This window comes from Hydra viridissima, unplaced genomic scaffold (assembly GCF_058129835.1).
Source record: "Hydra viridissima isolate aposymbiotic clone 2 unplaced genomic scaffold, HvirCarnegie_v1 scaffold_3, whole genome shotgun sequence".
In the NCBI taxonomy this organism is placed as follows: domain Eukaryota; kingdom Metazoa; phylum Cnidaria; class Hydrozoa; order Anthoathecata; family Hydridae; genus Hydra; species Hydra viridissima.
The window spans coordinates 19,448,652-19,464,802 of NW_028324302.1; the positions used below are offsets into that span (position 1 = coordinate 19,448,652).

The 16,151-nt window shown below is 31.3% G+C and overlaps 2 protein-coding genes and 1 long non-coding RNA gene across 11 annotated transcripts; 1 reads left to right on the top strand and 2 right to left on the bottom strand.

Moving 5' to 3' along the window:
- Positions 1-748: 748 nt before the first annotated feature.
- On the bottom strand, positions 749-5,394 carry LOC149891325 (uncharacterized). The gene is made up of 2 exons (XR_016450909.1): positions 5,316-5,394; positions 749-4,782 (listed from the first exon to the last, which is right to left on the bottom strand). It is a non-coding gene; the product is annotated as an uncharacterized LOC149891325 (long non-coding RNA).
- Positions 4,818-11,940, top strand: LOC145180308 (vesicular glutamate transporter 3-like). 8 transcript variants are annotated; one of them, XR_016450908.1, is made up of 10 exons: positions 4,818-5,651; positions 5,838-5,871; positions 6,028-6,227; positions 6,537-6,624; positions 6,700-6,795; positions 6,953-7,083; positions 7,197-7,343; positions 7,426-7,552; positions 9,326-11,020; positions 11,103-11,240. XR_016450908.1 is itself a non-coding variant. In XM_090082470.1 (10 exons), exons 1-10 carry the CDS (start codon positions 5,490-5,492, stop codon positions 11,301-11,303), a joined length of 1,425 nt encoding a protein of 474 aa, XP_089938596.1. In that variant the 5' UTR covers positions 4,818-5,489; the 3' UTR covers positions 11,304-11,940. The 8 variants fall into 8 exon arrangements, 6 of the variants coding, with proteins under 6 accessions (XP_089938596.1, XP_089938597.1, XP_089938600.1 ...); XR_016450907.1 differs by having other exon boundaries at positions 9,720-11,020; XM_090082470.1 differs by having other exon boundaries at positions 10,782-11,020; positions 11,103-11,940.
- LOC145180309 (tetratricopeptide repeat protein 33-like) lies at positions 11,483-16,017 on the bottom strand. Of its 2 annotated transcripts, XM_090082476.1 has the most exons (5): positions 15,755-16,017; positions 14,075-14,156; positions 12,208-12,339; positions 12,087-12,137; positions 11,483-11,916 (listed from the first exon to the last, which is right to left on the bottom strand). In XM_090082476.1, exons 1-5 carry the CDS (start codon positions 15,952-15,954, stop codon positions 11,776-11,778), a joined length of 606 nt encoding a protein of 201 aa, XP_089938602.1. In that variant the 5' UTR covers positions 15,955-16,017; the 3' UTR covers positions 11,483-11,775. The 2 variants fall into 2 exon arrangements, with proteins under 2 accessions (XP_089938602.1, XP_089938603.1); XM_090082477.1 differs by lacking the exon at positions 14,075-14,156 and having other exon boundaries at positions 15,755-15,980.
- Positions 16,018-16,151: the final 134 nt, after the last annotated feature.

Below are 16,151 nucleotides of genomic sequence, written 5' to 3' on the forward strand. Positions count from 1 at the left end.
ATTTACGTGCTTTGTTAACTAAAAGATTGTGATTTTTGGTTCATGTCTTAATGCTTGAAACAGCTTTTTTTTTAATACACGCCCTTTAGAAAATGGATTTATTTGATCCTTATTGCATGTGTATTAAGCGAGAAATCTTGAAAAGGAAAGAAAAAAAAAACGTTGAAAAAAAGTACGCTGAATAATACATCAAAATCGCGAAAAAAAAGTGTGAAAAATTAAGAATAATTCAAAAATTCGCAGATTATGTGTCTGTCCCGTGTAAATTTCCGTCATTGAAATAGATGAAATACGTCTGAACTTCATTGGTCCATGAGAAGTGTCACAATTTCAAATACTAAGTAATGATATGAATAATCTGTTTTAAGGGATTTACCTAACTACAATTAATTTTTTTTTTTTTCTCTTATAAAGAAGACGAGAAATAATCACTTAATGGTTCTCTGTTAATCTTTTTTTTTTTTTTTATCTGTTCGTCGACGTCTACTGTTTGATGTCAGTTTTATACTTTACAACTACCAAATTAACATTGTTTTTTAACCCCACTATGGGAACTGAGCAAAGTTCACAACGAAATTTAATGTTTCTGGGCAATCATTGATCCCGCTAAGCTTGTTAACCAGTTGAATAAAATGCTTGAGTAGATCTAGAGTTTAGATATCACTTGGTGAATAGCATTCTCAAACAGATCAAGTGTATCCCTTAGGTATAAAGAATACCCAAGTCTCCTTGGTGATTAAGTACTCTATTTACAATGCCTTGAAACATCAACACCAGAAGGAGCTTCTAAATTTCTTAAAACCAAGGAAACAAATGTTAATTGGTTCTCAATGATTAAAAGCTTAACATCAGGATCACCCAGTGGTAACACACCTTACCACAACCTTAAGATCCAAGATGTATGTGTATTTTCTCATGAATTTTCGAAGTGACTTACCAACGTCAGAATCCCATCCTAATTGGATTGTTTCAGCAACTTTGAACGTGTTTGGTCAACTAAGAACAGTATTCCAATAATCATTTGTAAAATACTTTAATCTAATTTCATTCCTTCTAAAAGAATAAGAAAAAAAGGAATATTTTCACAGAAATCGAATTGCTGTAGTGCAAACTGTTGGGGTCTTCAAAAAGACCCTGCAGAGAATATTGTCTTTAAGAAGATCACGGTATGCAAATCGTTTGTAACTCATATGTAATATTATTGGCATAAACATTTTTTGATTAAATTTTGTTCTGCTGAAATTCTTTCATCAACTTGTTAGCAGGGCTTTCTTACTCTTCCTTCAAATTTGCTTTAAATAATGTTTATTTTGGCAGTATGATGCCTTCACAGTAACTAAAGAAATGGTTGTCCAAGAACTCTTACTGTTGTATCAGAACAAAATCCTACAATTTTGTCGTCAGTTTCAAAATTTTTTAGGAAATTCATAATACGTGTATAATCATATTGCTTCCCTCGTCACTCATCGGTAAGAAGTAGAAAATCATTTCTTTCTTCAAACCTTGGGTTTGTTGAATTATTATTACCAAAAAAAAATATTAACAACCGTGATCTAAACCGAGATTCAATACTTCAATAAACGCAGAAGCATCGGAGGAAACAAATCAGTAAGCTTAAAAGCATCGTCTTATGTTAAAGTTCTTCTGGTTGTTTAAGAGAAAGTAGATGGTCTATCAGTATTGATCTCTAGCAAAGGGATTCGTGAACTTTTAACTGTTACCAAGCTGCCATCTTGATTTTCTGGTGCATGTGTTCTTTTGTAGCAAAAGCTTAGCACGGAGCTTCTGTATTTTACATACCGACATCAAATTATGGAACTCATCCTTGGGCTGCATTGTAAGTATGTATTGGATTAACATTTGCGCCATGGGTTCCGCTCTTTAAAATGAACTTGATTTATGTGCTACGGAGCTATGCTTCATGCACATTGGATGTCCATGGTGATTTAAAGTTTAAAAATCTGGATCTTCAGACATCAGTTTAAATTAACGCCAAGATAAGAAATCTGGTTACGTGAAATTTGTGTATTACCAGTTTGTGTCTAGAAAATATGAAATCATTGGCCCCACTGACTACAAGTGCTCCATACAGTTATTTGATGATGTTGAAATCTTTGTCGGCTTGAACTTGAACATCCATCTATTAAAATTTCAAAATCAACATCAATCAAGCAATCAAACCATTTTTGGTACCTTTTGGAGTGAACTTGTTGGCATAAAATTTTTTGATGATTAACCGCCAAGCAGATTATGGCAAGTGCCTTGCAAAATGAAGATGCTAAACAAGATTGCACCAAAAGGTTTAGTGTTCCAATAGAGGTATTAAAGAACAAGAATTCGGAAGATTTTGTAACATCCTAATCTGATATTTTCAACGATGGAGTTACCAGATTTTTGAAAATTGATCCTGAATTATGGGTGTAATGTTTTCAAACAACCAAAAGAGATCATAAAACCTTTGAAAGTGGTAAGCAATTATAAAGAACGAGGAATAGCATTAATCAAGTAGAATAGTGGGCTTATCACTAGCGATAAATTAATCAAGTAGAATAGTGGGCTTATCACTACCGATAAATTAATCAAGTAGAATAGTGGGCTTATCACTAGCGATAAATCCCAGCTCCAGTTAATGCTAAAAGTTGTGGAAGAACATTTTTGAGCTGACTATGAGAGAAAGCAGAAAAAGATAACAGAAAGCAAACTTTGGCAAAGAAACAACCAGAGTAGAACATTTAGTTGCTAATTAATCTTACAGTTTATATTTTGTACAAAAATTTAATATTGCATAACATGACAATACATATATTTTATGCTTATTACCTCAAATTATATAAATTTTTGTTAAAATGCATGAACTTATAAAGTTTATGTTTAATTGCATCATGTGGAAATCACAAATTTTATAATTATTGAGATATAACAGGATATGAAAAATAAATTCTTATTTGTTCCTAATCGGTTAGCCTTTATAAAAATTTCTGAGCTTTGAATCGCTTGAGCTTCCCTTAAATATAGACATTGCTGAAGTTTTTATGATTTCTACTTAAAAGTGACAACTTAAGTGGTAGCACCATTAGAATAAAATAATTTTTTTTCTCCTAAAATAAGTTTCACCCTACTGACCAATGATCTGACACCAATTTTATTGACAGCCCTTATCACTATTGCTTCAGAAATACTGAGATCTTTCGCCATCCTTCTTATTGACCTGATGGAGTTCCTGGTAATCGTGCTTTTGATGGCACTGACGAGCCTGGGTCTGACAACTGAAGGCTTCCCTTCTAATACTGGCTTAAGTTTGACATGTCCTTGTTCTTTTAAACTGTTTTTGATTCTGTAAATTACGCTCAGAGATGTTACAATTTATTTTTTCTTTATCAGTAGAAATGGTACTTCCGCGGGCAATGAAGCAACTATTTTTTCACACTTGGCTTCCATATCAGAAATATGGTCATATCAGCAAAAACCATTTTTCGCTAATTTTAACAAGTTTAGTGGAGACAAAGAAGAAAAAAAACTTCGGAACAATTTTTTTTTCTGGTACAGAATCCATTTTAAAACAACTGTGATTTTTTGCAACGCATTCTGTAGTTGGTAGTTAGCTGGTAAGTAGATAGCTTAAAGGTGAGTTAAATACGTATGTAGACCAATGGGCGTCATAGCTAAACATTTTCTTTTTCCTCACTTTCTTTACCATTCACCTTTTTTTTGTAGAAATGTAATTAATATAAACTTTTTTCTAATTTAAACGAACGTAATAAAAAAATCAAACATTTCAACCTGTTCGCTGCCGATTACGAAGTTAATTTTAATGACCGTTCGTTTGTTATCTGCGCCACAAGCGTTAAAACTGTAGTATATTTATTCTCTTTGCATTAACTAATAAAGTAATTAAAAATTATCTAGATTATATATTTTTGAATATGTCGCTCGGCAGCGAACATGTCAATGAGAACGCAAAGTACTGAAGACATACTGAAACTAAATTGTTTAAAAACTAATTATGGATGATCACAAATATTTTAGAAACTTCAGGAGTTTTTTAACGGCAAACGAAATAAAATTAGCTCAAGGTGTTCAGTTCATCAGTTCATTTTTAGGCATTCAGTTCAGTTTATTTTTAGACGTTTGCATGAATTAGGAAAAAGTGAAAAATGGGTTCCGTATGTGTTGAGAGAAAGAAACATAATTCAACGATTGAGCAGATACATTTCTCATTTAGTAAAGATTAAGAAAATCGGTTTTTTAAAAATTGGAAATTATTATTGTAAATAAGAGATGGATCTATTTTAAGAAATAATAATAAAAAAAAAAAAAACAGCGATTAAGTCGTGGTCAACAGTTGCAACTCCAAAAAGAGACTGCTACTGTAATAAAGTGATGTGCTTTTAAATGGATATGAAAGGTATGTTGTATTTTGAGTTATTGCTAACTTAAGTAAACTGTTGATGCTTATCGTTGTTATCAACATTTGAATGAAGTAATTTTAGAAAAAAAGAATTGGACCAGGTCATGGTAAGTGAAAGGTCAGATTGCTACATGATAAAGCTCGTCCACACGTTGCTATAGAAATTCAAAATACAATATTTGAGCTAGTCTGAGAGGTCATCCTTTACTCTGCTTATTCACCAGATTGCCATTTGTTTCGTTCACTTGAATATTCTCTTAGAGAGAAATCGTTTACCACATGGCAAGACATTGAAAATCTCCTCGCCTTTTTTTTTTTTTTTTTTTTTGAGTCAAAACTAAATAATTCCCACAGGGATGAAATCCGAAACTTACCTACAAGTTAGAAAAAAGTCATCAATTACAATATATTTAAACTAATTTTTTGAAATAATCTAAAACAAAAAAATTGACAAAACTTTTGCATGCTCTTAACGTAAAACTTTTCCAATTAAAATTCATTTGAAAAAAATGATCTTTTTGGTAAACGCTGTTGTTAAAAAATATTGTTAAAAAAATTTTTTTTTTAAGTATTAGTAGTTAAATATTGATAAAAATTTGGACAGGGAAAAAAAAAACACCACTTTTCCTTAAAAGTTCTACGGTAAATAATCTGTACGAACTCTTTAAGCTAACGCATTTTAAAATAACCCATTTTAATTTTAAAATAACCCATTTTAATTTAACTTCATTTAAAAAACTCTCAGAGTTTAAATGTGTTTGTGTCACACGCTTTTTCTCTTCAAAGAGTTTCCAAAATTCGGATGGTTTCAAAGATTCTTTCAGCATGAATTTAAATTTATAAATTTAAATCATAAGTTGTTGAAAAAGTGTAAATGCTTTAAAATTCGAAAAAATAATAAACTTACATTAGTTTCATCCGGCGTTCAATTAATAACTAAACAAACATCAAATGCTTTATGGTTGAACGAGCACAAAATACAGAATACAACGCAGTTGTGAGGCAGCTATAACAAAAGTAATGGAAGTTTTTAAATGTACCAAACAGGCTTCAAAACTTCCATGTTTAACAGTAGAAAAAAATGGGAGAATTCAGCTTCTACATCCCGAAAAGATATATACTTTGCTCATTAATTTGCACCGGTTTTTTGATAATGAACTGTCAACGTTCATGTCTTAGTGTAGCCATCGTTTCCATGACAAGCAAAACTAAGCACTTGGAAAACGGAGAATGGCATAATAAGGTATTTTCCTCGAATTACTTTGTTAACTAATACACTTCAATATGCGTTTCCAAGGCCAGTTGTTATACGGAACCCTTCTAGAAATATCGCGTTGAATTGTAAGAAATAAGCAAGACAAACAAACTTATTTTAGTAACTTTAAAATTTAGGAACTCAAAGAGAAACATAACATTTATTTCACTTTAGGATGCTGAGTTTGAATGGAATTCCGAGAAAAAAGGTATTTATCAACGAAAAAAAAAAAAGAGAAAGAAAAATAATTTCTTATATTTCTTATTTTTCTTGTTTTCTTCTGAAAGCTCCTTCCAGAGATGTAATCTGAACATTGTGAAAATATGAGCCTTATTCTTTGTAGTTTAAGAACATCCTTTTTTAGGAATTATTCTTGGAGCCTTCTTCTACGGATATCTGATTCTGCAAATTCCAGGTGGCTGGCTTTGTATGAAATTTGGAGGAAAAACCGTTCTCGGATTTGCTATCTTTATCTCCTCATTTATCAACCTTTTGCTTCCGTTAATTGTTCGAACGAACGAATATTTCTTTTTTTTAGCGAGAGTTTTTCAAGGTCTTGTCTTGGTTAGTTTTTTAATGAATTCTTTTTTTGTAAACCACTTTAGTTTTACAGTGGAAATAAAAAAAACTTTTGATGCTTTGGGGTAATAAACAAAAACTTTACCACGATTTTCGGATTTTGTTTTTTCGAATTTCTTTTATTTATAAAAAAAGGTTTCAAACAGCTGTTTAAAGCACTTAGCCATATCATCCTGTTTAAACATCTACTAAAACATGGCCTCTTTTTTTTTTTTACTAAAAAGAAATAGTGTAGAGCGAACAGCTGATTCTCTTAAGGAAAAAAAAGTAACCCACAAAAAAATCCTTTTATAGGGTGTCTCCTTGTCGTGCAACTTATCTATGTGGAGTAAATGGGCTCCCACCAAAGAAAAATCTTCTTTGGTATCTTTTTCGGTTGCAGGTAAGATACAACGCAACCCTGTTGCCTGGAACCGCAAGTAAACAATTAAAGGTTAATTTTTTTTTATTATGACAGGTTTATCAGCTGGAATGCTCACATCTTATCCAATATCGGGCTTATTATGTCAGTATGGTTTTGCAGGAGGATGGCCGTCTGTCTTCTATGTATTTGGTGAGCGAAATTGATTCATATGAAACAAATACACTTAAAAATGTGTTTCGTAAACTTTGAAGGAATACGATAAGTAATTTAAAAAGATTCTATATAAAATTGCAGATAAAAAAATTGATTAATGATTAATAGATCTTTTTAATAAAACTTCATTTAGGAGGCCTAGGAGTCATCTGGACGTTCCTATGGTACAAACTTGTTAGTGATACACCATTAGCACATCCTTCAATTAGTACACATGAGTTAGCAGCAATGGATCAAATAGAATCGTCTGTTAATAACGAACAGGTATTTGATGTACTTTTATATCTTACATCTTGATGCAACTTCGTACCTATTTCTTTTGCTTATTGTAACTTCACCTGAGCGATGAGAATTTAAACTATAACAAATATATTTAGGAGAGAGTACCTTGGTGTAGTATCTTTACAAGCTTGTCAGTGATGGGGCTTGTTATTGCTAACTTTGCTTTTGACTGCAGTTACTACACATTGCTAGTTACCATGCCTCTTTTTCTTAGAGATGTTCACAAGTTTAACGTTGCCACAGTAAGTTTCCTTTTGAACGTTAGTCACTTTTTGTGAGATTTGAGACATTTTTTCTGAGAACCGTGATTATTTATGATAATAGACTGGAATTGTTTCTGCATTGCCATGGTTATTTATGACGATAATGACACCAATGTCGGGATTCTTATCGGATAAGATAAGCAATCATTTTTCAGTCGGCTTCGTAAGAAAACTTTTTTATAACATAGGTATTTATTCTAAATTATGAGTTTTAGTTAATGAGTAATTAGTTATTTATTTTATAAATTGATATTTAAGTTGTAATAAGTTGAAGGCCCATAAGTAAGTTGAAGGTTTTAAAAAATGACTATCAAAACTGTCTCTGGTGGATTAAAATACAACCAAAAAAAAATTTAAATCTACAATTTCAAATGATTTAGTTGATCTAAAAACGTTATTCAATTTATGATAAACTTGATGTGCATTCTCAATTTCATGTGGGTTTTCAATGTGCGAGCTTTTAGTGCTTGTCAACACTAAAACATCGAAAGTTCCGTTTTAGGCTAAATACGTAGTGAAGCATAAATACGAGAGACCTAGACTGCTGCATCAACGAGTAACTTAAAAAAGCAAATTTTAATCGATGCGCAAGAAGAAGCTTTCAAACAGGAATATCGCGTTAAAAATTGGTATTCCGCACACGAATTTTAGTAGCATCTTACACTATATTCAGCATGATTCTAAATAAGCGTCAGAAGTTACCTGAAGTCGGAACATATAAGTTTGCACAAGTATTTTACAAAATGAATGAAGAATAGCTTTACTAAATAATCGTCCAAAAGTATTTTATTTTCTAATAAAATTTTTTTGTCTAAATGACGAGATGTACAATATATAGAGTATGAGCGCTGTCCTGATTTAAACCCCTTTTACAACTGCATTAGTAACGAACTTATTATATGCCGTGAGAAAGTTTGTTAAAAAACTTTAATCTCCAAAGTAAAACAGCCCTGTTAAAGTTTTCTTAAAGATTAATTCCTCCTAATCTGTTGCACAAGTTAGTACACCTGAGTTCACAAGGTTGGTAAAATGAACGGCATACTTCGATAAAAATGGATGAGGTATTGATAGCTGAGATTGTACCTTACAGTAATGCAAAAACAGATTTGCCAGCAATTCACCCATTTAGAATTTTATTGCTTTTTCTCAGAGGGTCATTTTCCATGTTATAACAACTTTTTTTACATATAAAAAGAACAAAGAGAACAAAAAGAGCAGAAATAAAACAGAAAAATTTTACAATTTTCTAAAGATAATTAATGAATGTGCTTTTTTCCACTTCACCATTTTATTGAAGAAACTGCTACTAAAAAATTTTTTACGATCAAGTGTAACAACTTTTCTTTAGTTAAATTCTTTACAAACCTGATATTTAGGGTATATTACAAATTTGGATCGTTTAAATGGCGATCTGGAGCCAGTATTTGAATTCAATTTGCAACTGCCAAGTATGCAAGGCAGGTCAGTCAAATGTCAAAAACATTGGAAAAGCATTCAAATTGCCTAACAAACAATCAAAATGTCAAAAAACATCAAACAATCAAAATACCAAGACACATGAAACAATCACGAAGGTGCAAAATACTTTAAATCTAAGTGATAATAAATTTTTGAAGTATAAAACGTGAAGGACGCAAACAAGCAATAGCTCCCAATTTTTAAAAAGCTATTGCAGCCCAAGGCAATTTAAGAGTTTTTTCTCTTACAACAGGCCAACTCGAGAGTAAAAGCTCATGCTGAAAAAACTCAAACCATTTAAAAGCCTGTGGTGGTTTCCAATTATGTTTTTCAAGTATATGCAGGAAAAATGGCAGAGTTGTGAAATGTTTTACTATAAAATTGGGACTTATAGTATTTCAAGATGTTTAATAACTTTAATGAATGTCAAGATTTTCTAAAAGCTAACTTTCATTAGGATTTTTTTGTCGTCGAATTAAAATTGGCAAATTTTTTTTTATTAGCATTTAAAGTCATGGAAACACCTCCAAATTCTGATCAGTTTGAGCAACGTTTTCTACAAGCAGTTGTTAAGTATAAGGTGTCAATTATTTTGATTTGAAATAGAAAGTAATTTTCTGGATTGAGCAATACGCAATTTATTGCTGATTTGTATTATATTCGGTCAATATTTTAAATCCCTCAGTAACAATTTTGACGGTCATTTTTTTCTAGACTAATCGACCTTTTCTATACCATAATTAAATGAGTTAAATGATTTGAAAATCAATAACTTACTATTTAAAAATAAAAATCTATTTTTTACTAGTTTTCTTGCTTTATTTCTTCGGCCGTCCGATAATTTTCTAGACAGACAAATGACGTTATAATTCCGCCATTTTTTAATTTATTTTTTAGTTTTTAGAACATTAAGATGTGTTTATTTACTCTTTAATTACAAGTCAGGTATTATCTACGTGTCAATGCATTTTTTTTTACCATCGAAAAAATTAAATACTGCGCAGTGTCTTAACTATTAGTTTTGAAAAGTGTAAATAAAAAACAAGTTCATGAAGATTATTAGAAGTGTGTAAGGACTCTTCACTTGCAGCAGTAAACAACTGGGTTGCTGAATTTAAACGGAGTCATGTTGTTTTGTAAGACTTGAAAATGATCTAGACACTGAACGTCCAAAAACTGTCACATAAAATTGTGATATGGTGTTAGATGATCCATAATCGAAAGTATCTAGAACAGTATAGGTCTTAGACATCACAAAAGACAAGGTTAAATTTTACACGAAGAATAAAAGATGAAAAAGCTTTATGCAAAATGGGTGCCACATTTGCTACCAATTGATCACAAAAACATGTTCGAATACTTGTTTCTCAAGCCTCGTTTTGAAACAAAATAAGTGGAAACCAAGCCTCGTTTTGAAACAAAATAAGTGGAAACCAAGCCTCGTTTTGTTGCTGTTGATGAAACTTGGATTTAACGCTGTACACCAGAACAAAAATAACAGTTGAAACAATTAATTGAAGACGGTAGAAGTGCACCAAAGAAGACGTTTCATTAGCAGGTGAAAGGTTATGGCTAGAGTTTTTTGGGATTAAAAAAGAATTTTATTGACCGTCAGTGACTTTTATCTATTACCAAACCTTAAGAAATTTTTATGCTGGAAAACGTTTTACATCGAATGAAAAAACCATTGCACCCGCAGATAAGTATTTTCTTGCACCCGCAGATAAGTATTTTTAAGACAAACTGGAATGGTTTCATAATGACGCAATAGAATTATTGGAAAAACATTTCACAAAGTATATTGATGTTGAGGACGATTATTTGGAAAAATAAGACTTATTTCATGCCAAGAGTATTTTTTTTTTTTTTACCAACCTAGAAAATTATTGGACACTCCTCGTAAGGTGTGGATGATTTTTTTTATTAAGAAATATAGGATGACTTTTTAATCTTTTTGAGGAATGTTTGGATCAGGTATATTTCTCATCATAAGTAGCCAAATGGAATCGTCGGAGCTAACAATTGCTATGCTGTGCTTGGGTGTTACTTTTTTCGGGTTTGGATTTGCTGGTTTTATGGTCAACCCCATGGATATTGCCCCCAAGTACGCAGGAATCATTATAGGTATTTCAAACTCTTTCTCTACAATTCCAGGGTTTGCTGGTCCTGCCTTAGTTGGAATAATGACAAAAAATGAGGTGAGATAACTCTAAATTAAAAAAATACAAAAACGCGAATAAAAAGTGTCAAATATTTGTAACAATTTTTATTTGTTCCCAGACTCAACAAGAATGGGTAAGAGTGATGTACTGCTTAGCAGCTGCTGGTGCCATTGGTGGTATTTTGTTTATAACGCTTGGATCAGGAAACATTCAACCTTGGGCGCAATATAAAATTACTCCAGAAAAAAAAGAAAAAGAACTTAACGAGCTAACGAAACACAAGCTTGAAACGAAAATCCAACGGGGTGTTTTTAAATGACGTTTAAATGCCTAATCTTGTTTGGTGATTTGATCTATATTTGAATGCAATTACAAGCACTGTTTTCTGCGAAATAAGTCTCTATGATATTTATGAATGCAATATGTATAAATATCGCATCAATAAACATCACATGGATCTATTTCGCAGAACATAGTGATGATCATTAACACAATAACTTAGACAACTGATCATCTTGTTTACACTAAACACATTTAAAATGTTTTTTTGTTTATTTTATAAATTTTCATGAAACTTTTTAAAACTTTTGAATTACCAAAAGTACCACAGAAGAAGCTTCTTCAATTTCGAAACAACGCGTTAAGTCAGTCTTTACAAAACTTTTGCAAATAAGTTATCAAACTATGATTCCATATTCGAATACGCCTCGGAGCCGTTTTTCCCCCAAAGAATATGGATCCTAGATTTTTCAAGCGAGAATACTTTGAAGTATCGATCACAGCCAGTCACGTTACAAGTCTTTCTCGGTAATACAAGCTTCTTTTTCTGCATCAGCTTTCGTTAAACAACAAGTGCTGCAAGACGCTTTCGATGATTTCAAACTTTGTTGAGCCAGCAACTGCTGAGCCCATTTTATATCTTCTTCATAAATCTTGAAATAAATAAAAATGATATAAACATCAGGACGTTAATTTGATCACCATACAGTTCAATAATTTGACCACCATACAGTTCCATAAGAATTTTACGGAACAATTAACTCGGCTTTTTAAATCAATTGATGAAAATAAATTCGACCAAAAAAAGTCTGTTTAATCTTACCTCATCTAAAGTGGGCTTAAGATGAACAGCTTTGCAGAAGTTTCTCAAGGCCTAAAAAAAATGAGCTACCTTGAAGATTAAAAAAACTATACTTTATTTAGCAGAGAATAATTAAGCATACCTGTTTTATTTCACCACAACTTATTTGGCATCGCCCTAAAGTTTGGTACCCTTCTGCCCATAATGTGTTAAGGGAGACAGCTTTTTCAGCAACTTCCAAAGCTGGATACAACTCCCTGAGCTCGAGCAGTGCCTGCAATATCAATTCTAAGGATCATTACAAGCGTTTAAGATAATTCTAGTGATCATGATGACCTTTTTAAGAAACTACCTGCGGCAAATAAATCGTAAAAAATAACATATCGTCCTGCAATCTTTAAGTCTGAATAGCAAAATTATATTTAGTCGCAGCCATTGAAAATAGTATTTATTTATATGAAATGTAACTATGACAGCAAGCTAACAGGGAACTATTGTTCGAAACCTAATACCTTTTTACATTAACAAAAAAAAAATAAAACACATTAAAAATAGGATAATAAAAACTAATTTATATCTAAAAGTAGTCAAAACGATCAACGCTTTTCAGTCTTTAACAAAAATCGTATCAAAAGAAAACCTGCAAAGAGTTCAGTTGCCAATTATTTAGGAATCGCTATCGAATCGCTATCGAATTGCTATCGAATTGATAGTTGCTCAAGAAGAGCGTCAGCTCAAGAAGAGCATAAAAACAATTTTCGACAATCATCATGCAATTTCCAGTACAAAGACCTTTTCAGAAAATCTACAGAATTTCTATAGACCTTTGGGATTCCATAGGAGATTTATAAATATAGATTTTTTGTCATTTTGATCATCTATTAGGCAAGTCCTTTGAAAATTTAGTTCATTTCAATTGTATATATTGCCGAAAGACTGGCAGAAAAAACATTTGACAAGAACTCCTTTGCTAACAGATGACCAGCAGAAACGAATTCGCATTTGCTGAAATTTATCAGAAGGTTCATTGAAAAATTGTACACATCAACGAAAGTACAATGATAAATCTATTCTGGCCCGACCTAACAACATCACGCGATTACAACAGCGTTGTTTCATACTTTGATGAAAAACGCTTTAATTTTGTTGTAAAAGCTGATAACCCGCCAAACGTACCTAAATATCGCCTGATCGTAGATTTTACAGCTCGATCGGGTGATATTCGGCGGGTTACGCACGCGTAAGACGAACAAAAAAAATCTCTAACAACTTTGCATTAAAATAAAATTTTCGAAGAATGAGTTGCAAAAATCATAAGAAATCGATTCATTAAACATCGAGATTTTAATTTAATAAAAAAACTATCAATTTGTTTTTCTTATGCCTTTTGAACTCTGCACAAACTTTTAGCGTTTGTTAATTTTCATGTGAGTCGTCCACACCAAAACGTCTTTTGCCCACTTTGTAAAACTTTTGAGAAATCTTACTTTTTAGTAACCAAGAGACAAGATTTTGAGAACATTTTGGAAATGGATGATTCTTTTACTCTTTATTTTAAAAAAAAAGAAAGATGACGCTTTAATCCTGATAAGTTTTTGATTCGTGAGGTTTTCAAGTATCTAAAACTAATTAAAACATAAATACTTTGTGAAAATATTGGCTTTTCCAATATTTTCACAAAGTATTAAACTATTTTTAAAAATTTTTAAATTCTTTTTAAGATTTTTTATCTAACTGTACGGATTTGTAAATCAATAAATTATAAATCTGCTAACCGTTTCACGATTTAAGTCTATAAAAAATTTACAGAATTCATTTTTCTATGGTTGCCAATCAACATTAATTTAGTAATAAAATATATTGTGAGAAGTTACTTAATCCCAAGGTAATTGAAAAAAAAAAGAAAAAAGCAGTCAGGTCAGCAAACCCAAAACAGAGCAACTGCTCATCAGAACTGATACTAAAAATATGAAATGTGAAAACTATTTATTATTTATGTGAAATGTTACCTGCGCCTTCATTTCATATATTTTGGCTTCATTTGGAGTGTACAAAATGGCTTCATCAAAATACAACAAAGATTCCCAGTACCTAATTTTTAAGTAAAAATTTATCATGTGAGTAACTTAAATTCATTTGACTTTAAAATCATTTGCTAATAACATAATTATGGGGCTTCATCGATATCTTGTTTCATTTCTTAAAATGAAATTTATTTTTTAAAAAAAAGAATTTAACTTTTTAAAATAACTTCAATCTCAGTGAAAATCTTATTGGCAAAAACAAAAATTTTTCATCCAAAATTTTAAAAAAGATTTAAATGGGACCTAAAAAGCATAAAATTATTCACATTTTGTACACCAAGGTTTGCTGACCCGTGGTAGACATAATCAGCACCAAGATTTATAAAGTAGGGGAGACCGGGGCTAGTTGGCTACAATTTTAGTTTTTGAGCTCTGTGCATTTCTGGATGAACTTTTTTGAGGATATCAAGTTGCAAAAGAATATGAATTTGGCAAGCATGTTCAAGTGTCAAACATTAAAAAAAGAAAAAAAAAATTGGTGACCCAAAGAGGGCCTCCAAAAAAGAAAAAAATGTGCACACCATATAAAAAGAGATAAGTTTAGCAACATTAGGCATATATTTCAAGCACATCTTTTTTATGAAAACTCTTGATAATTTTTATCCAACAATATTTTTTGACATTAACTTTTATTGCCCTTAAGTTGATCGAATAGACTTTTCTTCTATGAAAATAGCATCAACAACATTTTTTGTAACATTTTGAGAATTTACAGGCCTGTCTACTTTTCTTTTATAATTTCCCATGTCTGTTGATCTGTTGTGTTATGTAATTTAAGTGAATTTACAACTAATGCAAAAAGTTGTAAGGTGGCACATATTGCCAACTAGCCCTGCGATCATTGTGCCAACTAACCCCAAAAGCTTTTTTGCTCACAAAATGGCTTACAAATCCCCAAAACACGAAATATTGAGAAACACAAAATAAGAGTGAATCATACAACACCTTCATCTATTTGAATTTACTTGTAGCTAATGCTATTGCTTTTTAAAATTGAAAAAGTAATATAGTTACAAAAGTTAAAAAATTAGTAAAAAAAAACACAACATTCGCTATAACCTCTATGCGCATGCGCTTATAGCTCTGATACTACACTGAAAGATGAATTAGTTAAGTGGGAAGGTTCCATGTGAATTTTGGAAATTTCTGGTGAAAAATTCCAAAGTTAAACGCAGTGTGTCAACTTACCCCTGTAGCCAACTAACCTCGGTCTCCCCTAGAACATTTTTTTTTTTAGAAAGTATAAATATGTCTAAAATGTTTTCATAGTAACTCCAATATTCAGGAACAAATTGAGCATAATAAAGAAAAAAAAAAGAAATTTTTAAGTAAATAGAAAAATTTCTTTTAAGAAAAAATTTTAAGAATTTTAAAAATTTTTTCTGCTTGTGAAAGTATTTGCACTTGTATGTTCAAGTTCTTCTAAACCTTTTTTTTTTTCTAAATAACATTTTTTTAATTATTAAGAAAGTAAACTAAAGCTTTTAATCTCAAGTAATGATTAAGAAATGTGCAGGTTGAGTGGTTGGAGCAGGAAAAAAATTCATGCTACCAGATTATTAAATTAAAAATTTGTAAGGTTTATAAGCTCAAAAGAACATTTACCTTCCTTCCTCTGCTAATATAATCCCACTCTGGACACATTGACTACTCTTTGACTCTTTATCTTGTATATTTATCTTTTTGTAGCTAGGATCATTGCAAGGACTTTTTTTTTTTTCAGGCTCATCATCATCGTCATGCTCTGCTTGAGAAAAGAATGCACAACTACGGAGAGTAGGAACTTTCCGCTTCCATATCATCATTTCATTAAATATTTTACATGCTGAATTTAAAAATGTACTTTATATTAAGTATATATGTTAACAAAAGAAGTGAAACTTTTTACTAAGGGCCTGGTACCAACAAAAAGCTTTTAGTAAAACTATTTCTACAATAGTAAGGGCCTGGTACCAACAAAAAGCTTTTAGTAAAACTATTTCTACAATAGTAAGGGCTTGGT

Coding starts and splice junctions, on each gene's coding strand:
- LOC145180308 (XM_090082470.1), top strand. CDS start 5,490: ATGGGAGAATTCAGCTTCTACATCCCGAAAAGATATATACTTTGCTCA. Junction 7,344..7,425: donor ACAAGTTTAACGTTGCCACA/GTAAGTTTCCTT, acceptor TTATGATAATAG/ACTGGAATTGTTTCTGCATT. Junction 7,553..10,781: donor AAAACTTTTTTATAACATAG/GTATTTATTCTA, acceptor AATCTTTTTGAG/GAATGTTTGGATCAGGTATA.
- LOC145180309 (XM_090082476.1), bottom strand. CDS start 15,954: ATGATGATATGGAAGCGGAAAGTTCCTACTCTCCGTAGTTGTGCATTC. Junction 14,157..15,754: donor ATATTAGCAGAGGAAGGAAG/GTAAATGTTCTT, acceptor CTTAAAAATTAG/GTACTGGGAATCTTTGTTGT. Junction 12,340..14,074: donor TATATGAAATGAAGGCGCAG/GTAACATTTCAC, acceptor TTGATATTGCAG/GCACTGCTCGAGCTCAGGGA.